The sequence below is a fragment of the Entelurus aequoreus genome, linkage group LG12, assembly GCF_033978785.1.
Source record: "Entelurus aequoreus isolate RoL-2023_Sb linkage group LG12, RoL_Eaeq_v1.1, whole genome shotgun sequence".
NCBI classification, from domain to species: Eukaryota; Metazoa; Chordata; class Actinopteri; order Syngnathiformes; family Syngnathidae; genus Entelurus; species Entelurus aequoreus.
In genome coordinates this window covers 11037500-11063171 of record NC_084742.1, presented here as the reverse complement: position 1 = coordinate 11063171, position 25672 = coordinate 11037500, and the positions used below count along the sequence as shown (strand labels likewise).

Below are 25672 nucleotides of genomic sequence, written 5' to 3'. Positions count from 1 at the left end.
TCACTCTTCACCACGGCGAGAAAAATATCCTGTGAAATCGTCGCCCTAATTTCTACACACATACACTTGCCCCTCATGGATAGCAACCATGAAGAAATTCCTAATTCTGAAGGAAGCTTATCCGTCTCAGCCGAGCGCATATTTACCAAATAAAAATCACACCAAGATAACCGCTGAGGCTTTAGGTGTAGAAGTCATTATGAAGGTGGAGGAAGAGATTTATATACTGTATAATACAAGACTGCAGCCGCTATAATAATCACGTTGTTAGCCTGCGTAATGATTGGTGAATGTATCTGTTAGTGTATAATCATCTTATCCCCTGGTGTCGCTCCGCTGATGACTGATGACCGAAGGCTTGTTTACTTCTCAGAATATCGATACTGTCTGGAGAGAGTTGGGGAGCTCATTTGACAGATGCAATGGGGGTCAGACCTACAATTTGTGGCGCTAACACACTAACTTTGCTAACTTGGTTTACAACTGACTATTTAGATCAGGGGTCACCAACCTTTTTGAAACCAAGAGCTACTTCTTGGGTACTGATTAATGCGAAGGGCTACCAGTTTGATACACACTTAAATAAATTGCCAGAAATAGCCAATTTGCTCAATTTACCTTTAACTCTATGTTATTATTAATAATTAATGATATTTACACTTAATTGAACGGTTTAAAAGAGGAGAAAACACGAAAAAAATGACAATTAAATTTTGAAACATAGTTTATCTTCAATTTCGACTCTTTAAAATTCAAAATTCAACCGAAAAAAAGAAGAGAAAAACTTAAAAAAAGAATTTGTGGAACATCATTAGTAATTTTTCCTGATTAAGATTAATTTTAGAATTTGGATGACATGTTTTAAATAGGTTAAAATCCAATCTACACTTTGTTAGAATATATAACAAATTGGACCAAGCTATATTTCTAACAAAGACAAATCATTATTTCTTCTAGATTTTCCAGAACAACATTTTTAAAAGAAATTCAAAAGACTTTGAAATAAGATTTAAATTTGATTCTACAGATTTTCTACATTTGCCAGAATAATTTTTTTGAATTTTAATCATAATAAGTTTGAAGACATATTTCACAAATATTCTTCGTCGAAAAAACAGGAGCTAAAATGAAGAATTAAATCAAAATGTATATATTATTCCTTACAATAAAAAAATAAAAATTTACTTGAACATTGATTTAAATTGTCAGGAAAGAAGAGGAAGGAATTTAAAAGGTAAAAAGGTATATGTGTTTAAAAAACCTAAAATCATTTTTAAGGTTGTATTTTTTCTCTAAAATTGTCTTTCTGAAAGTTATAAGAAGCAAAGTAAAAAATGTAATGAATTTATTTAAACAAGTGAAGACCAAGTCTTTAAAATATTTTCTTGGATTTTCAAATTCTATTTGAGTTTTGTCTCTTTTAGAATTAAAAATGTCGGGCAAAGCGAGACCAGCTTGCTAGTAAATAAATAAAATTTAAAAAATAGAGGCAGCTCACTGGTAAGTGCTGCTATTTGAGCTATTTTTAGAACAGGCCGGCGGGCTACTCATCTGGTCCTTACGGGCTACCTGGTGCCCGCGGGCACCGCGTTGGTGACCCCTGATTTAGATAGTTGACTTGTCATCAACTATCTTAACACTTGTCGACTAATTGGATTATGAGGTGTCCACCTTCTCAGTGGCTCTAATTTTATATTCAGCTTGAGACATTTTTAGGCATGTGCTAACTAGCAATAAATATGACTACTTCATTCAGAAAATATTTATTTATACTGTAACCATGCTGCTTATTAGGTTGTTACCAAAATAGTATTAACTCGATGAACCTTTAGTCCATTGAGAAGCAAAGTGCCGATAAAAACAAAGTATCAATTTATATGTAAACAAAGAACAGGCAAAATAACAGTAATAAAAACAAACAAAACAACATCAAAGCTTTCTAGTTTCCTAAAAAAAATAGTATTTTCTGATTATGTTGTGTTTAGAAAGCTGCACACAGGCATATAGACAACATTTAGCTGGCGGCCTTTGGCTAAAATAATAGTTAAATCTATTTTTCACAGAACTCCATCTCTTTGTTGTTATCCGAACTGAAAAAGTTTACTTGGTCAGAGTCCTGTTATCAAAATAGATTTATGTAATGTTTATTTTAAAGGGGCCCTATTATGCAAAACCATTTTTTCTTACCTATTGGTACCTACTTATGTGTATTTGGGATCTGCATAAATCCCGAAAATTCAAAATTAACAATGGAGGCATTGCGGAGATATTCATAAAACATCTTCCTCCAAATGGTTAGTTTGTAATATGCCCCGAGAATGACGTTTTTCCTAAGTGTGACGTCAGCAGATTATCAATATATGTTGCTAGCGAGCTAGCTGAGCCTTCTAATGTAAGACAACAGCGTCACCATCCTCCGGCAAAATAAGTGATGATTTTCCTAAAAAATACTTTGAATTGGATCAGTGTCAACTGTGTTTGGCAATGGACCAGTTAGTATTATAATCTCTTATTACTTAGTCGGCCCGAGCCTCTATTGTTTAGAAGTGGTCAAAGCAGCAGTGCATTGAATGTATTAATACAGTGTTTTTCAACCACTGTGCCGCGGCACACTAGTGTACTGTGAGATATTGTCTGGTGTGCCATGGGAGATGATGTAATTTCACCTAAATTAGTTACAAATATTTTTTGCAAACCAGTAATTATAATCCGCCAAATAATGTGCCGTTGTTGAGTGCCTGTGCTGTCTAGAGCGCGGCAGAGTAACCGTGTAATACTCTTCCATATCAGTAGGTGGCTAATTGCTTTGGGGATGTCGGGAACATTGTTTGTCGTGATCACAATATGCAGACGACAGCGGGAAGCAGCGTGCAGGTAAAAATGTATCTAATGCTTAAACCAAAAATAAACAAAAGGCGAGTGCCACTAAGAAAAGGCATTGAAGCTTAGGGATGGCTATGCAAAACGAAACTAAAACTGAACTGGCTGCAAAGCAGTGAAGTGAATTATATTTATATAGCGCTTTTTCTCTAGTGACTCAAAGCGTTTTACATAGTGAAACCCAATATCTAAGTTACATTTAAACCAGTGTGGGTGGCACTGGGAGCAGGTGGGTAAAGTGTCTTGCCCAAGGACACAACGGCAGTGACTAGGATGGCGGATGCGGGGATCGAACCTAGAACCCTCAGGTTGCTGGCACGGCCACTCTACCAACCGAGCTATACCGCCCTATACCGTAAACAAAAACAGAATGCTGGACGAAAGCAAAGACTTACAGCGTGTGCAGCAGCAGACTGCGTCCACAAAGTACATCCGTACATGACAATCAACAACCAAATAGGAAACACTACACACAGGAAAACACCAAAAAAACTCAAAATAGGTCACGGCGTGATGTGACAGGTCGTGACAGTACACCTACTTCGAGACAAGAGCTATAGTGATGCATGGTTGGTTACGGTTTGAATTTATATCCAACAATTGCGAGAACGACTTTTTACTGTCCTGCTGAGTTAAATATTTTTTATGTTTTCTGCTAATGGTGTGCCTCTGGATTTTTCCAACGAAAAACACTATTAATATATAAAATAGAAAATAATACAAACTTTAGCCAGCAGATAGATAGATTTGTAGCCGGGCTTTCTTACTTTTTGTCCCCTGCGTCGTCTCCTCCTCGAGCTGGCAACAAAACACATAATCCATACCATCCATCCATCCATTTACTACCGCTTGTCCCTCTCGGGGGTGCTGGAGCCTATCCCAGCTGCACTCGGGCGGAAGGCGGCGTACACCCTGGACAAGTCGCCACCTCATTGCAGCATATTCAATACGGTCTGAGCAAAACAAACAAACAAAACACATAGGGCCCTATGGGTGCTTGAGCCCCTGCCCTTTTTTGCCTCGTCTTAAAAAGTGCCCTCTGCCTGTGTGTGTGTGTTTTTTTTTTTTGTTTGTTTGTTTTTTTCTTTAAACAACATTAATAAATTCCTGTCAGGGATGTAAAAAAACAAAAACAAAACAAAAAAACCTCCACGTTTTCTTGTAATACCGGGTTGTTTGAGCCTGCCGCTTCAGCCAGAGAGAGAGAGAGAGGGCGAGTGAGTGAGTAAGAGAGAGGAGAGAGAGCCAACTGCGCCCCAGAGCCGGAGACGTGACAGTGGAGCAACTTGAACCTGTGAGTTATGTTATGGTCTAGTCACCGTCCACTTATTCAGCATCTAATATGGGTAATATTTCAGAAAAACGCTGTATTATTCTATTATTCAATGTGTCAGCTTCTGTTTTTGCCGGACGTCGGAGCACGGCGCATCAATTGAGCACGGCACATCAATTCCGCACAGAGCAAAGCGGATCGTGCGGGACAGGAAGTAGTGTACAAAATACAAAATAAAACACAGAGTTAATTTTCAAAATGAAATGCACTGTGTTTACGGCGGATCACATTTCTCTCACAGTCGAGGTTTAGATATAAAGTTTATTGTGACTTGCTATTACTGTGTGGGTTAACAAAATAATAATAATAATAATGATAATAATAACAATAATAAGAATAATAATAATGATAATAATAATTATTATTATTATTATTATTAATAATAATAATAATAATTTCAGCATTCTGGGGATATAAGATGTAGGTTATCTGTTAGGAATATTACCATCTGTATTTAAACTTGATTCATAATGATTATGCCTGCAGCACAATGCCAAAAAAAGAAAGGATACAGAAAAGGAAGGAGAAGGAGCGCCAGGAAGCAGCTAAGGGTAGCAGACCTCCTAATGCATGGCTAAAATTGATGATTTCACAGCATTTCAGGGAAGCCCTGAATTTACATTGAGGAGCATATTTGGGTATGGGTGGCCTCCATCCTACAGCCCTCTACTGGCCCCTGGTCCATATTTTTGGCCCTGTATTGCGTTTCAGTTGTTTAGTCTGAGCATTAAGTGAGAAAGACCATAAGTTACAACTTGATGGTGTTTTCATCAAGTTAAGGGAAGAAGGACAGATTTTCACATTGAAGTTATTTCCATTTGGGTATTTATTTTTGTATTTTTTTTCAAAGTTCATGTTGCACTGTTCAATGTTCAATATTAAAGTGCTTATCTTTAACAATAAATAGCCTAATAATAAACCAGTGTTTTGTTGCTTTTCATGTCTTCCAAGCCTATGATAATGTGAATTACCTCATTATGACAATAATTTGTTGACACAAAAGAAATGGCAATCACTTTTACCTACAAAGGACACACAGCTAAGTAGTTAGCTTCCTATTAGCAAATTTAATTTTACATTCATTTCCATATTGTGGTAAGGACCAAAAAAAAATGTCCTGCCCTTTTCTGACTTTGAGCCCCTGCCCCTCTATAATCACGTGCACGTCCCTGGTAGGGCTTCATTTGCATCTGACAACTCCGACTCTCAAAACAAACCGTTTTTGGAAGCAGCTGAAATGTGGATTGAAGTTCTTTACAACAAAGCCTTTCCAAATTTGTTACCAAAGGGCCATCATTTTACTGCTGGACTCTAGAAAGAACTTCCGCAGCCTCCGTAGCAGAACTTCCAGGTTCTGTAACTGCTTCTTCCCTCAGGCCATAAGACTCTTGAACGCATCGTAATAATCCCCTCAATTCCCCCCAAATACGGATTAACTCACTGGAATATAAAGACAATATAACACACCCATAAACGTGGATGCATATGCAAAAGTGCAATATATTTATCTGTACAGTAATTTATTTATACCTGCACCTTATTGCTCTCTTATCCTGCACTACAACGAGCTAATGCAACCACATTTCGTTCTTATCTGTACTGTAAAGTTCAAATTTGAATGACAATGAAAGGAAGTCTAAGTCTATCACATGTTATGTTGACAAAAATGAAGTGTTTTGAAAAAAAAAAAAAAAATCATAATATGGCCCCTTTAAAAAATACCATTGTAAGGTGCTTTGTGTCAACATGCTAAAAGCATAATTGCCCTGTATTTGCCAATTCTATGCTAAAAAGGTCAACCTTGTTTATTTCAGTCCTGTTTGCCAAATGAGTCATCTTCCGCTGAGGAACCTTGTACAAACATGAAATAAAGTCTACTGAGATGTGCCAGTACACATTTTGAGTATCTCAGGGCGTTCAATCGTTCGCAACTGGACTGCTTGGTGTGGTGACAACGACCTGGATGAAAGAGAACCTTCATAGGTACATATTGAGTAATTTAGAGAACTTGACTTTCAATATGTGTATTTTCACATTTAGGGTTATCCCGATACCAATATTTTGGTACTGGTATGGTTCAAAATGTATCTCAATACTTTTTGAAATAAAGGGGACCACATTAAATTGTCATGATTGGCTTTATTTTAACAGATAATCTTATAATAAACAATGTGTTTCCTATTGCTATAAAAGAACAATTTTGGCATTAAATAAGATGATAAACATACTAGAAAACTTCCCTTTTAGTAACAAGTAAGCAAACAACGGGTTACTCCTAATTGGCCTGCTGACGCATGCGGTAACATATTGTCATTTTGCATTCTATTACTTTGTCAAAATTATGAGGGACAAGCTGTAGAAATGGATGGATGGATCTGGTTACTTTCTGTTTTAACATGTTTATCTACACTTTTGTTCAAATATAAGCACTTTTCTTTGTTGTTTGGATACATTACATTAGTTTTAGGGGATACTACACATTTTGGTATCAATCCAATACCAAGTAGTTACAGGGTCATACATTAGTATTATTTAAAGTCCTCCTGTGTCCAGAGACATATTTTCTGAGTTTATAAACAATATTAAAACACAAAAGATTTGGGGATATTAATATCGATTAGAGATGTCCGATAATGGCTTTTGTGCCGATATCCGATATTCCGATATTGTCCAACTCTTAATTACCGATTCCGATATCAACCGATACCGATATATACAGTCGTGGAATTAACACATTATTATGCCTAATTTTGTTGTGATGCCCCGCTGGATGCATTAAACAATGTAACAAGGTTTTCCAAAATTAATCAACTCAAGTTATGGAAAAAAAAATGCCAACATGGCACTGCCATATTTTTATTATTGAAGTCATAAAGTGAATTATTTTTTTTAACATGCCTCAAAACAGCAGCTTGGAATTTGGGACATGCTCTCCCTGAGAGAGCATGAGGAGGTTGAGGTGGGCGAAGGGGGGTGTATATTGTAGCGTCCCGGAAGAGTTAGTGCTGCAAGGGGTTCTGGGTATTTGTTCTGTTGTGTTACGGTGCGGATGTTCTCCCCGAAATGTGTTTGTCATTCTTGTTTCGTGTGGGTTCACAGTGTGGCGCATATTTGTAAGAGTGTTAAAGTTGTTTATACGGCCACCCTCAGTGTGACCTATAAGGCTGTTGACCAAGTATGCATTGCATTCACTTGCGTGTGTGATAAGCCGTAGATATTATGTGATTGATTGAATTGATTGAATCTTTTATTAGTAGATTGCACAGTGAAGTACATATTCCGTACAATTGACCACTAAATGGTAACACCCGAATACGTTTTTCAACTTGTTTAAGTAGGGGTCCACTTAAATTGATTCATGATACAGATATATACTACCAAATATATACTAACATCATAGTACAGTCATCACACAAGATAATCATCAGAGTATATACATTGAATTATTTACATTATTTACATTATTTACAATCGATGAGTGATTGGGCCGGCACGCAAAGGTAGTGCCTTTAAGGTTTATTGGCGCTCTGTACTTCTCCCTACGTCCGTGTACCACTCCGTACAGCGGCGTTTTAAAAAGTCATACATTTTACTTTTTGAAACCGATAACCGATAATTTCCGATATCACATTTTAAAGCATTTATCGGCCGATATCGGCAGTCCGATATTATCGGACATCTCTAATATCGATGTAATCATTGTAGTATCGACTATATGCGGCTCTTGTACTTGGTATTGTTACAGGCGATGTCTGTGTAGATCCCCCAATGGCATTTGTTTACATTCAGGAGTGCTGGCTTGCTGTTAGCGGTTAGCTATTGTATGCTAATACGGTTTGTAGTGAGGCATGTTTAGCTGTTCCTCGTTCTGCAGGGATGATACTTGTAAGAACTGTAGTTCAGTGGTCCCCAACCACCGGGCCCGGTGGTTGGGGACCGATTGGTACCGGGCCGCGCAAGAAATTTAAAAAAAATAATAATAATAATAATTTTTTTTTTTTTTTTTTAAATTAAATCAACATAAAAAACACAATATATACATTATATATCAATATAGATCAATACAGTCTGCAGGGATACAGTCCGTAAGCACACATGATTGTATTTCTGTATGGAAAAAAAATAAAAATAAAAAAGCCCCCTACCCCACCCCCCCCCCCCCCCCCCCCCCCCCCACCCCGGTCCGTGGAACAAATTTTCAAGCGTTGACCGGTTCCCCAGCTACAAAAGGGTTGGGGACCACTGCTGTAGTTTATTTGTCGCCATGGAGGCGAGGATTACTGATTTAGAAGTAGCTAAAAGTGTGTCGACTGCGAATGGACGTTAGCCGCTAGCTAGTTATGTTTTAAAGCACCATGTACAGAACTGCACTTAAATTTTAATAGCTTCAATACTATCATTATTTTTCAAGCTATTCTACCTCTTCTGTCCACTTGCAAGTGTTCTGCGTGTGTGCTGTGACTAACATGTGCCTTTGCGCGCCGTCATGTTCGTAAAAAAAAAAAAGTACCTGTATTTTCCAAAGGCAGTATAGTACCTATTTTAATTCATTAGTACCGCAGTACTTTATTAGTTTCAGTATACCGCACAACCCTAATCATGTTTAGATTTGAAAAAAGACAGAAAATTCTGTTTATTTTAAGAGCGTTACAAGATTCTTTTAACTGGCCCTTACATGTGATCTCATTACATCCTTTGCTCGCCGCCAGGTTGTGCTCGGACTCTCTGCTGCTCTGGTGGGCTTAACAAGACATAATGACAAGGTTAATTGACCAACAGGGTCCTGCCATATTGGATTAGTGCAGTCTGTTGAATGTTGCACAAATACACACACACTGCACATTTTATAAAAACATCTATCAGCCTTCTTTGTAAAAGCTAAAGAAGATGGAATCGGTGCATCATTGAAGTCATGCTCTGCAGACACCATTACTGCAAAAGATGCTCTATTACTTGGCCCTAACGTGTGTTTAAAGGCCCTGAAATGTCAGACTAGGTTTAAGCAGATTCCTGATTAGATCTTGTTTTTAGGAAAACCAAAATAGGCTAGGGTGAGGCTGGAGTGCAAAAGCAACAAAAATAATTTGGGATGTGCTCATCGATCGATATTGGCTGATTCTCAAGAAAAAATATGTGATCGCCATTGTCGATTATGCCTTTTAATGCCGATCACAAACGCTAATGTCCTCTGGCTGACACTATTTATTTTCAGTCCCCCGTCTGACAACCTAACTGCTAATTATGTGTCTGCATACACAGTGTGGAGCTGCTCACCTAAGCTAATAATAATCACCTCTATTTCGGCAAATAAACCGCATTACTTAGTAACTTAAAGGCCTACTGAAATGAATTTTTTTTATTTAAACGGGGATAGCAGATCTATTCTATGTGTCATACTTGATCATTTCGCGATATTGCCATATTTTTGCTGAAAGGATTTAGTATAGAACAACGACGATAAAGATTGCAACTTTTGGTATCTGATTAAAAAAAAGGCTTGCACCTACCGGAAGTAGCGTGACGTAGTCAGTTGAACATATACGCAAAGTTCCCTATTGTTTACAATGATGGCCGCATGAAGTGAGAGAGATTCGGACCGAGAAAGCGACAATTTCCCCATTAATTTGAGCGAGGATGAAAGATTTGTGGATGAGTAAAGTGCAAGTGAAGGACTAGTGGGGAGTTGAAGCTATTCAGATAGGGAAGATGCTGTGAGAGCCGGGGGTGACCTGATATTCAGCTGGGAATGACTACAACAGTAAATAAACACAAGACATATATATACTCTATTAGCCACAACACAACCAGGCTTATATTTAATATGCCACAAATTAATCCTGCATAAAAACACCTGCGTGTTTGTTATGCTAGCTCCTCTGCTAGCTCCTAGCTCCATAGAACACGCCAATACAATTCAAACACCTGATCAACACACACAATCACTCAGCCCAAAAGACCGTTCACCTAACCCAAGGTTCATAAAGCTCATATATTTTTAAAAAGTTACGTACGTGACGCGCACGTACGGTCAAGCTATCAAATGTTTAGCAGCCAAGGCTGCATACTCACGGTACCTGGTATTCAGCTGGGAATGACTAAAACAGTAAATAAACACAAGACATATATTTACTCTATTAGCCACAACACAACCAGGCTTATATTTAATATGACACTAATTAATCCTGCATAAAAACACCTACGTCTTTGTTATGCTAACTCCTAGCTCCTATGCTAGCCCCTAGCTCCATAGAACACGCCAATACAATTCAAACACCTGATCAACACACACAATCACTCAGCCCAAAAGACCGTTCACCTAACCCAAGGCTCATAAAGCTTATATATTTTAAAAAAGTTACGTACATACGCAAAAAAAAGTTGCGCACATACGGTCAAGCGATCAAATGTTTAGAAGCCAAAGCTGCATACTCACAGTAGCACGTCTGCGTCTTTGTCATCCAAATCAAAGTAATCCTGGTAAGAGTCTGTGTTGTCCCAGTTCTCTACAGGCGTCTGTGTATCGAAGTCAAAAGTCCTCCTGGTTAGAGTCTCTGTTATCCGAGTTCTTCCATCTTGACTGCATCTTTCGGGAATGTAAACAAAGAAGCGCCGGCTGTGTACTGTTGTTGCTGACTACGTTCGAAAAATACGTCCATTTCGCACCGACAACTTTCTTCTTTGCTTGCTCAGCTTCTTTCTCCATAATGCAATGAACATGATTGCAACAGATTCACGAACACAGATGTCCAGAATACTGTGGAATTATTAAATGAAAACAGAGCTTTTTCGTATTGGCTTCAATGTGGAAGGCATACCCGTGTTCCCCGGGCTACGTCACGCGCATACGTCATCCTCAGAGGCGTTTCGAACCGGAAGTTTAGCGGCAAATTTAAAATGTCACTTTATAAGTTAACCCGGCCGTATTGGCATGTGTTATAACGTTAAGATTTCATCATTGATATATAAACTATCAGACTGCGTGGTCGGTAGTAGTGGCTTTCAGTAGGCCTTTAAAGGCCCTGAAATGTCAGACTAGGTTTAAGCAGATTCCTGATTATATCTTGTTTTTAGGAAAACCAAAATAGGCTAGGGTGAGGCTGGAGTGCAAAAGCAACAAAAATAAATTGGGATGTGCTCATCGATCGATATTGGCTGATTCTCAAGAAAAAATATGTGATCGCCATTGTCGATTATGCCTTTTAATGCCGATCACAAACGCTAATGTCCTCTGGCTGACACTATTTATTTTCAGTCCCCCGGCTGACAACCTAACTGCTAATTATGTGTCTGCATACACAGTGTGGAGCTGCTCACCTAAGCTAATAATAATCACCTCTATTTCGGCAAATAAACCGCATTACTTAGTAACTTAAGTGTCATTATTAAGTTTCATTATCACTGGAGGACGAGGTTAAACATGTTACACACTGAGAGCAGGCCAGGAGCAGACCCTAAACTAACTTGAAACAAAAGAAGACATAAGTTTAGGAAGTGTAGATGAAACCACCTGGCAGCAGAAAGTAAGCAGATATTAACAGGAAATTAACAAGTAGATTAATAAGAGTCTAGAGCAGTGGTTCTTAACCTTGTTGGAGGTACCGAACCCCACCAGTTTCATATGTGCATTCACCGAACACTTCTTTAGTGAAAAATAAAATGTTGTTTTTTTTCAAATTCAAGACAAAGTTATATGTTTTTGGTAACACTTTAGTATGGGGAACATATTCTAAGTAACAAAGACTTAATTTAGAGTTATTTGGTTAGGGCCAGGGTTAGAGGGTTAGGGTTATAATAAGGCCATGCCGAATAAGGCATTAATAAGTACTTAATAATGACTAGTTAAGAGCCAATATGTTACTAATGTGCATGTTAATAAGCAACTAATTAATGGTGAATATGTTCCCCATACTAAAGTGTTACCATGTTTTATTACTGGTGCACAAAATGAACCGTGCATGAACATCACCTTGTTCAAAGAACAAAACCAACACAGTGCATAAACTCACAACAAATTACACACCTGCAAATCAGTCTGACTTCTGCTGTTGCCGTATCCGTAATACGCCGATAGGGAGAAGTTTTTATTTACACGATGAGTTGGGTGTGAATTGACCTCCGCCGAACCCCTGAGCCCGACTCACCGAACCCCTAGGGTTCCATCGAACCCAGGTTAAGAACCACTGGTCTAGAGAGAGGACAATATACTGTAACAACAATTGTTGACGAGTCAACATTGTCAGTACACTATACTTGAGAAGGGGGATTAATCCATAAATTGGTGGTGTCGATACCAAGAGTAGTATCAGTACCGTATTTTTCGGACTATAAGTCACAGTTTTTTTCATAGTTTGGCCGGGGGTGCTATTTATACTCAGGAGCGACTTATGTGTGAAATTATTAACACATTACCGTAAAATATCAAATAATATTATTTAGCTCATTCACGTAAGAGACTAGACGTATAAGATTTCATCGGATTTAGCGATTAGGAGTGACCGATTGTTTGGTAAACGTATAGCATGTTCTATATGTTATAGTTATTTGAATGACTCTTACCATAATATGTTACGTTAACATACCAGGCACGTTCTCAGTTGGTTATTTATGCCTCATATAACGTACACTTATTCAGCCTGTTGTTCACTATTCTTTATTTTGAATTGCCTTTCAAATGTCTATTCTTGGTGTTGGGTTTTATCAAATTAATTTCCCCCAAAAATGCGACTTATACTCCAGTGCGACTTATTTGTGTTTTTTTCCTTCTTTATTATGCATTTTCGGCCGGTGCGATTTATACTCCGGAGCGACTTATACTCCAAAAAATACGGTATGTGATTGACACTAGAGTGATTAGATCAATATATTTTTTTATCTAAAAAAATTTTTTTTTGTTGGTTTTGTATATATACATTCACATAATAATTCCGTAGACTTTGAGGGCAAAAACCAAAGGATTTAAATGAGTAGAACAGTAAATTATAGTTTTTGCTTTTGTTTAGTTGTTGTGTACTGTGCTATTGATTTTGTTTTTCTTTGTTTTGCATTGTATGTAATAAAAGAAAATAAAGAAATTGTTTAAATATTGTGATGCTATTGTTTAACTGTCAATAGCACTCACCATAAATAAACAGAAAATGTACAGTTAATGCACGTAATCGGTATTGGTGTCGGCCGATCTCACTCATGGATGATCGGAATAGTCGATTTAAAACCCCTTATTGCAGATTTGGGCAAATTAAGGCCCGGGCCGCTAAGCTTTTCAATCTGGCCCGCCAGACATTCCCAAATATTTTTTTAGATCTTTAAGATGGAAACTGTAGCTGCCATTATGATGTGCAGTGATGTTTTCAAACGACCGTAATCTTGAACTATACAAAGTATTTCAATGGTTTGAATCCGCGCTTTTGCTTTATATCTAAGTCACAGCAGCTCAGACGAGGCACCAAGCAGTGTGGGTGGGGAGCGTTTCCACAGAGTGTTTCCAGAGCGGCCAGCCTGAAATGCGGGTGTCAGGGACAGATGCGGATGGAGATATTTACAACAAAGTTCCTTAGCTAAGTGATATATCAGATTGTAGGTGGGGTTTTTTTTTACCCTTTGTGTTCATATTTCGCTGTGTTTGTTGCATTTTTGTTGCGTTTCGCTTGATTGTGAAATATGTTGATCGAGAGGGTGTGTGACATTCATATGCTGTCAATATTCAATGTTTTATCGTTCATAGTTAATATTGTAAATCCCACATTCTTTATTTTCATGTACATTCTGGGTGTCTCATTCAGTAAACAAATTTAAAATTCATTCCGTTTTTTAAGGCGGTCTGTCATAATGTTTTTAGCATTCAATCAGACATTATTGTGAGGTTTTATATTAGTGTTCCTAAAAATACAATTTTTTTTCTCTAAATTTGGCCCCCGAGTCAAAATAATTGTCCAGGCCTGCCTTATTGGAACACCTCTAGTAATAAACATTTTATTCAATCCATCAATCAAAGTTTACTTATATAGCCCTTAATTATAAATGTCTCAAAGGGCCGCACAGATCCCACATCAGGGCAAGAAAAACTCAACTCAATGGGAACAACAAGAAACCTGGGAAGGGACCGCAGATGTGGGGATCCCCCTCGAGTCACCGGTGCAATGGTTGCCGAGTGGATACAGTTAATATTGTGAGAGTCCAGTTCATAGTGGGGCCAGCAGGGGATGGATCTTCTTACATGTAGACACGTCGGGCGCAGAGACGTTATTGAGTTTATGCCTCCCTGAGAGCGGCAATCCAAGATATTAGTGGACAAAGTTGAACTCATTTGAGTGTTATCAGTCATGTTGGCTGGTTTGGGACATTTTGATGCTGTGTCTTGTTACAGTGCACCTTTTTAGCGCGGTTCCTTTTTGCATGAGGTGTCACAATGGCGGAACAAGAGATAAGCAGCGCCGGTTGAAGGGCTTAACACATCCCGCCTTTTTCACTCTCTAGCCCAATTCGTCTCTCTCTCTCTCTCTCTCTCTCTCTCGAGAAAAGACACTCACACAATGTAGTTAATTAGGGGATGCTTTTATTGCTTTCTGGGACTCGGCTGCCTTTAATTAAGGAACACAGAAGTGCTTTTCACTGGGCGACACGTGCTCAATGAAATAGATAAGAGCTGGATTTCCACCCTGACCGTCTAAATGACAAGCCCTCACACATTCTGGTAGTAGAATTAGCAAGGCAACTTTGCATTTACATTGCGTTTATTAATTTAGGGCCCTATTCTCCCGTTTGCACTTAGGCTGGGGTTTTTTACGCTCTTTGAGTCAAACATGGTTCTCTTATTAATACTCTTTTCGTACTACGCCCACCGCGTGTAAAGTAAGGTAACACTTAAATGTGAAAAGGCCATATCCATTCATGGTGATGTACAGAAGTGTATATATGCTACAACAGCGTCTTCTTCCTCGCTGGATGAGATTATAGTAATATGTAGATGAAACTTTTTTTTTTTTACTTATTTAGTGTAGCAATCCTAAGGAGTTAAAAGGGAACTGCACTTTTTTAAAAATTTAGCCTATCATTTAAAATCTGTTGGTAAATCAAGAACACATATGTTGTTGTTTTTTTAATGCATTTCAATTCGTAATATACGGCAAGTAGGAGGTGGCTAACAATGCAGCTAATGGGGGTCATCTGTTGTTCCTACAAAGCCCTCCAAAAAATACCAAAAACGCCAACAATACTCCATTTACATGTCGTGATCTGAATATTAACTAAGTATTAGCGATATCACCTCTCACCTGTAAAGTAAAAGGTTGTGGCTATAAACCTAGAAGTTGGTCAACTTTGACATTCAACTTAGACATGGAGATCGGGAGAAAGACACGAAAATACTATTCTTTTATTTTTTTTTACCTGCATGTGGATTATAAATGGAGATGTCCGATAATGACTTTTTTGCCGATATCCGATATTCCGATATCAACCGATACCGATATATACAGTCGTGGAATTAACACATTATTATGCCTCATTTTGTTGTGATGCCCCGCTGGATGCATTAAACAATGTAACAAGGTTTTCCAAAATAAATCAACTCAAGTTATGGAAAAAAATGCCAACATGGCACTGCCATATTTATTATTGAAGTCACAAAGTGCATTATTTTTTTTAACATGCCTCAAAACAGCAGCTTGGAATTTGGTACATGAGCATGAGGAGGTTGAGGTTGGCGGGGTTTGGGTGGGAGCGGGGTTGAGGTGGGGTGGGCGGGGGGTAGAGGGTAGCGGGGGGGGTGTATATTGTAGCGTCCCGGAAGAGTTAGTGCTGCAAGGGGTTCTGGGTAGTTGTTCTGTTGTGTTTATGTTGTGTTACAGTGTGGATGTTCTCCCGAAATGTGTTTGTCATTCTTGTTTGGTGTGGGTTCACAGTGTGGCGCATATTTGTAACAGTGTTAAAGTTGTTTACACGGTCACCCTCAGTGTGACCTGTATGGCTGTTGACCAAGTATGAATTGCATTCACTTGTGTGTGTGAAAAGCCGTAGATATTATGTGATTGGGCCGGCACGCAAAGGCAGCGCCTTTGAGGTTTATTGGCGCTCTGTACTTCTCCCTACGTCCGTGTTCCACTCCGTACAGCTGTGCTTTAAAAAGTCATAAATTTGACTTTTTTGAACCGATACCGATAATTTACGATATTACATTTTAAAGCATTTATCGGCCGATAGTATCGGCAGTCCGATGTTATCAGACATCTCTAATTATAAATAATTCTTCATTTATTCGGGAAGAGTTGAAAATCCCATCAGTCGGCATCCCAGTGAGAGCAGACATTGTACAGTATGTGTTTGTTTTATTATGTTTGTAGTTTGTATTTCTTGTTTAGTATGTAGCAATACTGCTACTTGCTGGATCTGCTTATAATTCAACTTCTAAAACTTTTAGCTCATCCTCCTTAGATCCAGGCTCATTTTGCGAATCATCTTTCCACACAACTCACGCCAAAGGCTCACCAAAATGATAATGTGTCATCGATGAGGCAGGAGTTGAAGATGAAGTCTATCAAAACGTTTTTTTGTCAAAGCTTGATTGCTGTGGTGAAGATGGCGCCAAGATTAGCCGTCGTGTTGTGGTTAACATTGTTCATCCTTATGCTCCGTTCCATTTATTTCCGAAGTTGGAAGTCGGAGCTGGGAATGACGTCACAGTCGACTTGAGACTGTTGCAGTTACGATGTTAAAAATCAATGTTTTTGCGCTTGCCTTGTCTATAAACATCCATCCATCCATCCATTTTCTACCGCTTATACCCTTCGGGGTCACGGGGGGGCGCTGGAGCCTATCTCAGCTACAATCGGGCGGAAGGCGGCGTACACCCTGGACAAGTCGCCACCTCATCACAGGGCCAACACAGATAGACAGACAACATTCACACTCACATTCACACACTAGGGCCAATCTAGTGTTGCCAATCAACCTATCCCCAGGTGCATGTCTTTGGAAGTGGGAGGAAGCCGGAGTACCCGCAGGGAACCCACGCAGGACATGCAAACTCCAGAGAAAAAGATCCCCAACGTATGGGAAAATATGCACTCTCTCTGCAACCTTCAAACACGGTGGATGAAGAGGAAAGAAATGCTATTGCTAGCGATGTATATACCACATAAAATGTAAATGTACATGAAACAATACATTGTATGTGACTGATATACTTCGTCAACAATTAGAAGTGCTTGTAACGGATAATAGAAAAGCGGATATCATTGTTTACATCAAGAATAGCCATTTTTGAAACGAACTCGGGGTGTTGAGAATGCTCCAACTTTCTGAGTCGGAAAAATCCGAATTCCGACTTCCCTGTACAAATGGCACCATTAAGCCGGAAACAAAAGTCCCGCTCTGTGAATATCTTTATCCATCGCCACAACTTAATATGAGAAAATATGACAAATACTACACTGTAATACATATAATCATACTTGCCAACCCTCCCGGATTTTCCGGGAGACTCCCGGAATTCAGCGCCTCTCCCGAAAACCTCCCGGAAGAAATTTTCTCCCGAAAATCTCCCGGAATTCAGCCGGAGATGGAGGCCACGCCCCCTCCAGCTTCATGCGGACCTGAGTGGGGACAGCGGCGACAGTCTGTTTTCACGTCCACTTTTCCACGGTATAAACAGCGTGCCTGCCCAATCACGTTATAACTGTAGAATGATCGAGGGCGAGTTCTTGGTTTCTTATGTGGGTTTATTGTTAGGCAGTTTCATTAACGTCCTCCCAGTGCAGTAACAACACACAACAATAGCAGTCACGTTTTCGTCTACCGTAAAGCAGTTCATCTGCCGTAAACAGCAATGTTGTGACACTCTTAAACAGGACAATACTGCCATCTACTGGATAGCCTCCGGAACACTGAAATTCAAGTATTTCTTTTATTTATATGTATAATATCCATCCATTTTCTACCGCTTATTCCCTTCGGAGTCGCGGGGGGCGCTGGAGCCTATCTCAGCTACAATCGGGCGGAAGGCGGGGTACACCCTAGACAAGTCGCCACCTCATCGCATGTAATAAAATATATATATATATATATATATATATATATATATATATATATATATATATATATATATATATATATATATATATATATAGCTAGAATTCACTGAAAGTCAAGTATTTCATACAAATATATATATATATATATATATATTTATATATATATATATACTGTATATATATATATATATATATATATATATATATATATATATATATATGAATTATATATGAAATACTCGAGTTGGTGAATTCTAGCTGTAAATATACTCCTCCCCTCTTAACCACGCCCCCCGCCCCCGACCACGCCCCACCCCACCCCCCACCCCCCACCTCCCGGAATCGGAGGTCTCAAGGTTGGCAAGTATGCATATAATACACATTTTAAGACATAATTTAACACTTAATTTCATCCAAAAATATGCTTTGAAGAAAAAAAAAAATCAACGCAATGTAGTGAAGACTCAACATTTGAAGAGGGTTGTAAAAATGTTCAAAAGCATTTGATAGCGATCAACTCTGTCTTTGTGCGGTTTCAAGGTGGTGTGCAGTAAATGAGGTGTCACAGCTCCAAGGCAAGGCCAAAGTCATTCATGCATCCTGCAGTCATTTTAGAGCGTCACCTATTGTTTTTCTTGGGAGGAGAGCACTCATTGATTTCTGTCAACCGGGCATCGATCTCCGTGGCGTGCACAAAAAGAAAAAAACCCAGCTCAAACTTCAAAAACAACAACTTTGAGCTGAGGACTAAGACTTTGTTAATTGTATTTTATTGTTTTTTGTATTAATAAATGCATGATTATCGGGAAGTCTACAAAGTGTTTGGGTAGCCACTAGGGCTGTGAATCTTTGGGTGTCCCACGATTCGATTCAATATCGATTCTTGGGGTCACGATTTGATTCAAAATCGATTTTTTTTTTTTTCAATTCAACACGATTCTCGATTCAAAAACGATTTTTTCCCGATTCAAAACGATTCTCTATTCATTCAATACATAGAATTTCAGCAGGATCTACCCCTGTCTGCTGACATGCAAGTAGAGTAGTAGATTTTTGTAAAAAGCTTATATAATTGGCAAGGACAATGTTTTATCAACTGATTGCTATAATGTACATTTGTTTTAACTATTAAATGAACCAAAAATATGACTTAGTTAATCTTTGTGAAAATATTGCACACAGTGTGTTGTCAAGCTTATGAGATGCGATGCAAGTGTAAGCCACTGTGACACTATTGTTCATTTTTTATTTTTTTATAAATGTCTAATGATAATGTCAATGAGGGATTTTTAATCACTGCTATGTTGAAATTGTAACTAATATTGATACTGTTGTTGATAATATTAATTTTTGTTTCACTACTTTTGGTTTGTTCTGTGTCGTGTTTGTGTCTCCTCTCAATTGCTCTGTTTATTGCAGTTCTGAGTGTTGCTGGGTCGGGTTTGGTTTTGGAATTGGATTGCATTGTTATGGTATTGCTGTGTATTGTTTTGTTGGATTGATTAATTAAAAAAAAAAAATAATAATAATAATAAATATAATAAATAAAAAATAATACTTTTTTTTTTTTTTAAATCGATTTTTTAAAAATGAGAATCGATTCTGAATCGCACAACGTGAGAATCGCGATTCGAATTCGAATCGATTTTTTTCCCACACCCCTAGTAGCCACCTTTTCATGGAGCCCCCACAGTTGGTAGACGACTTATGGAGGCGGCAATATGCTCCACTTATATGTATGATTTGCATTTAATAAGCCGCATTAATCACACAGCTGCTCAGGAGGAAACTTTAATCTCATTAGCCAAACTCAGCGATGACAGCCGGATGTGCGGCTGCTTAACAAACCGTTCAGCTGCTCTCACGTGGTTGACGTTATTTTTCTAGCAGTTTCTGTTAAGTAGGCTGCAAAAATAAGTGGGTGGCCGGAATTGCACATTAAATATGCCAACATCTGTTCCTTCCTCTAAATTGGCCGACTGTTAGCTGGGGTGGTTGATTGCTAAGTCACTGCCAACACCTCATGCCCAATCAGTGAGCAAACTCCTGCTCCTTTTACCATGAATTGATTAACGTGGACCCCGACTTAAACAAGTTGAAAAACTTATTCGGGTGTTACCATTTAGTGGTCAATTGTACGGAATATGTACTGTACTGTGCAATCTACTAATACAAGTTTCAATCAATCAATCCAAACAGGAACGTAGCTTTTTTCCTTGCGGACGAAAGGTTTATGTCCCGATGTGTCTCGCCACAGTGCCGTCATGGGCCATTGTCTCCATTGCCTTCGTGGCCATCATCCTGATGCTGGCGTGCTGCTTCTGCGTCTGCAAGAAGTGGATATTCAAGAAGAAGAACAAAAAGAAGGGCAAAGACAAAGGCAAAAACGCCATCAACATGAAGGACGTCAAAGACGAAGCCAAAACCGAGGTAACAGCCTGTTGGAACAACTTTTTTAAATTATCTTCTAATATAAGAAAGTTCCTTTCATGCAGCATGAATTATCCAACACTTGTAGTTGAATTTTAATAGGCTTCCTTTGATACATGCTAACAAATGAGCTCCCTTTGTAAAGTGTTTCTTTTAGCAGTGGTTCAGTAGCTGCTCTTTTCATAGTTTATTGTTTCCAACCTAAACCACTTTATTTAAAGGGGACCTATGATGATTCAGTGTTTCCCATAAACTGCCAAGATACCTGTGGCGGTGGGGGCGTGGCTATGGGCGTGGTCACCACTCATCATCGAGTAATTTGCATAATTTACTACAATGATATGATTTTCTCTAAAAAGGCTAAAAAAATGTATACTTACTAATTAATAATAACAGTTTTGTTTTAAACGTCCATCCATCCATCCATCCATTTTACAATATAATTACAACACTTTATGTACATATTTATATATAGATTTGAACAATAAGTTATTCACTGAAATATATTTATTAATTGTGGTTCTTACAAAAAATATATCTTATAAAATATAAAAGCTAAAATTTCTCTTAAAGCTCTGCCCCTTTAATTAGTGCATACTAAATAATTTCACTTTAGCCTACTACTACAACCATATTATTTACCAGCAACATAAAGTGAAACAGAGGCAGAGGTGTCCTGCCACAGCCAATAACAAATAAACAGAAAACAGTAGTGGTGGTAGATAGACACAGAGCTTCATCAAACATCTGATCCACTGAACTAAGAGCTCCAAAAATCCTGAACTTTAGACTGCCATAAGTTTTACTCCCTACACTTAACCATGTGTTTCCTACTGCCTGCAGACTTTGCACCCTTTGTTAGGGCTTTCGAAAAAAATAGTGTAAGGCCTTATCGTAAGGAAAGTCCTTGGGGTCAGGTCAACTATACATCAACTATATGATTTGCCTGAGAAGCTGGACAGGACAAAAAAATTAAAAATATATATATATATGTATATATATATATATATGTATTTGTGGCGGACGTAATTCTTTCGTGGCGGTCCGCCACAAATAAATGAATGTGTGGGAAACACTGTGATTCTAATCTACATTTAACACACTTCCTTGTAGTCTGGATAATATGTATTGACTATGCTTTGGTGTAAATTTTGCTCCTCGGTCACTTTTTGAAACCCTCCAAGCCCCGCCCTCTCCAAGAGATCAGAATGTATCTTTTGAAAATGTGCACTTTTAAATATATATCTTGAAGAGGAACATCACCGCTTGCTAAGTTTTTCAAATAAAGTTCAAAATAAACTTCATAAACAGTATTGGAGATGTAACGGTATGAACATTTAGTATCACAAATATCATTATTATATTGGCATTGTTAAATATGCTTGAAATGTACTGAAAACTTTTAACCAAGTGTTATTTTTTTTTTTGGTGGAAGAAACATCACATGTTCTGGCTTTTTAAGAGCAATAATTTTGGGGAAAAAATAGGCTACCAGATTCTCGTATCGTTCAGGAAATCGCTGGAGACGTCTGTAATGACAGGACACATGTACAGTATAAGTCTCAAGAACCCAATTGCCATCTTGGTTTCCGTCTGCCATTTTTAGGCCAAAAACAGGGGTTGTACTTTAACGAACTCCTCCAAGGGACTTTGACCAAATGAGCCGTGGTTAAAGTGAGAGATACTAGAATAATAGGCTATGGTAAATTGCGAAGGAATTTTGTTTATGTCAAACTATACATCGATGGCTCACCACAAAACATTTAACATTTATAACTCGACTCTACAAATTCAAATCTTGTTAAGAATTAGTTCACATTATGATGATGACATGTTGATGTGCTGGATGGACCAGTACCCATTCGTGGTTGAACGGAGACTGGTGTCAAAAACTGCTCCTCGCAATTAACCATCAGACTGTCATTTTTTTTAATTTAAATGATCAGTTCTCCTTCCCAACTGATATAAGGCTTTAAGGTGGGAACTGATCATAACTAAACATTGACATCAACACCAATATTGCCCTCTTGTTGTGAAAAATTATAATGGTCATATCTTCCTTCCGCATGCTCCGATTTTCCAGAATTTTTGATAGTGAGTCGATGCATCACAAAGGACGTGACCGCATCTGTCACGCATTCCCGCCGACTTAAGTGAACCCCGAGTTGCACGGAGGTGGTTCAACGCTGCTTGCATCTTTAATTTGTATTATTATTTTACTATGTCGTTTATTAATGGGTAAAGACATGAATGTGTCTTGTATTCATGTTCGCATTTAAGCAAGCTAGCGCTATCAATGTCAATCAATCGCGGTTTTACGATCATTTTAATTCAAAACGGTAATACCAACCGTTCATCATTAATACCATTTATCGTTCCTACATGTATTAGGATTCAGTGGTCACAACATTAGATGCACCGGCACAATCTCAAGCCACATCCAAAAAAAGCTGCATTCACCAGCATTTATCGTACTGCCGTCTGTTTTATTGTGAACGTGCCATGATTAGATCAAAATAATACTCTATCATACATTTTCTTGTATTTTCCTAAACCAAGAAGTAATGTCGCAACAATGCCATCTTTTTTGTCAGAGTTTAGCGGCTAATCCAACGTTTATACGGGCCATAACGACAAAACAGTCCTGTGTAAAATGTCGTGCACAAACAAACAAGAAAATAATCAGGGTCGTGCTGTGCAATTACATAAACATTTATTTTGTACAAGATAACTCTCTAATATTAACGTATGGGTTGCGGCTAATGTACCTGCAGCAACCCTGCTACTTTGCAGGAGGATTTTCACGTCGCTTGAAAGATCTTTACAGTGAGAGCATAGATGTCAACATTGCACAGACGGAGAGCACAGTGGAAGCTAAACCAACAAAACCCAAAGAGGAATCGATGCCAAAAAGAAGAATGAGGAACGTCATTGTTTGTTTTTAAAAAAATCAGACACCGACCAAACAACACTAGGCTAATCTGAAAAAACGCAACGCCACTGAGTTGCTGCTAGTGACTTGAACACGTACTGTATATTCTTTTTTGTCACAAGAAGACACAACGTGAAGAACAGAACAAACACAGTGTTAAAATACGACAAAATACTAACATTACTTCAAAACCATGAGGCGATGAAAAGAAAAGCACACCAAAAGAGCCTAACATGATACGGTCTGGTGTATACATCTGGATGCAGCGACAACTCCAACATTGTAACATGTGTAAGTCAGAAAAGAGGAAAATCATCATAGGTCTTTTTTAAATGATTTAAATTTCCTCAGACTGAGAGAGCTCCTTATTTTAGTCTCTAGTTTCTGTGATCTTTTTGGTTGTGTCTAATGAGGACCTGCTTACTTGTTGAGGTAATGAAGTGGTGTGCACCCTGAGAAATGACAATGACGAAACAAATTGGATTGGATAATTCCCACTTTCATCTTTAATTGGAATTTAGGGATGCTGAAATTTAGCGTTCAGTTTGCCTTCGCTCCTATCAGGAGCTGGCAATGTTTTCCTTTTGTTGCTGAATAAGGAAATGAGTGCTAGGTTATACATCACTGAGCCTTATCAAGGTAATTTCCCCACCTTCTCCACTGTTGTGGGCCCAGTTGTGTTTTCCAGCAGCCATGAATCAAATTGAAAGGCGGTCATTTCTCCCGGTGTTAGCCCGACTTGTGTGTTTACTTACTCCTGTGTGTGGTTGTTTTAATTTGTGTTTCTTCCTTCTATGTCCTCCTTATCTGTGTTGTGTCTGATGACTGTTCGGGATGGTCACTGGCGGTAGGTTCCCAATTGCTGTTGGATCTTCTTAAGCCTGCTACGCTGATGTTTTTGTTCTTTTCAATAGCCTCTTGACGACAACTTAACTCCCATTCAGCCAAATATATGTAACTATGCATACTTTATCTGTTGTATATATGTGCGTACAAGCTGCATATGCACATATATATAAATATATAGGAATAATAAGCACCGGGTGCACCTTGACCAGACTGAGCAACACTGATTGGTGCCGAGCAGCGTTTCCCGCCAGGAAATATTTGAAACACAAAACAAAAGTTGTGGTGAAGAAGAAGAGGAGCCAACCAAAACTATTTCCCCAACTATCTAATCAGGGATTTTAGGTGCTTAAATGCTCCTCAATCCATGTGTCGATTGGTGGGGTTTTTTGGCGACTAAAGGGGACACCAATCAGCAACTAATCAGTGTCGTCCAGCCGTTTGCATTCACTTAAGCAGACAGACCAATCAATAAGAACGAACTAGATCAACCCCTTTAGCCACACCCATTTGCTGGCATGACGCTTCGATCTAGCTTTAGCATAAGGGGGCGGGACTCCAAGGGTAATGATGATGATGACAATGCTGGTTGTGGGAGCCCACTGGGGAATGAGGGCAGGCGTGGTCACGTGTGAGCACCATTTGGAACGTCAAGAGAATGCTGTGCATGCTGGAACAATGAGACCTCTTGGACGGCAACCTTTGATGCTGAATGAATGACAATGACAGCAACCGCATGTTCTAGCAAACTACCCCCCCCCCCTCCTCCCCCCAACCACCACCACCTCCTAACCCCTCACCTCGGCTCGCTAAAAATGCAGTCGATGACTTGAGTTGCTCGAAGTGACTCATACTGTGATCTTTTACCAGAAACCTCTCTATTATTCACCTCTCTCTCTCTCTCTCTCTCTCTCTTTGTCTCTCTCTTCTGTTCGCCATAATCTCTGGTGCCATCATTTGATCTTTCCTCCTTTGAGACAGAAGCACCCAGAGAGTCATAGCAAAGCGCCATGAAGGGACCGAGCCCTTGGCTTTAGTGCATCTCAGAGCATGTTCCGGTGTTACCTGCTATGGTGTTTTAGTGCTTGCTCGCCCCTACCCCCGTTTGCCCCTCCCCTCTCCGCCCTTGAACGCCATAAAACAAGTGGCAGCTCTTGCAGGAGTAGGTCCGCCGGCAGGACCTGGGCGGGGACGAGCCGGCGGGGGCGCTGGCACCGCCGACAA

The 25672-nt window shown here is 38.9% G+C and overlaps 1 protein-coding gene across 5 annotated transcripts in view; it reads left to right on the top strand.

Moving 5' to 3' along the window:
• The window catches only part of syt1a (synaptotagmin Ia), a 222534-nt gene that overhangs the window by 168429 nt on the left and 28433 nt on the right, over positions 1 to 25672 (top strand). For all 5 annotated transcript variants that reach the window (XM_062064689.1, XM_062064690.1, XM_062064688.1 and 2 more), the window contains one exon: positions 20498 to 20670. In XM_062064689.1, the coding sequence (XP_061920673.1) occupies positions 20498 to 20670 (173 nt within the window). The remainder of the gene's footprint in view (positions 1 to 20497; positions 20671 to 25672) is intronic.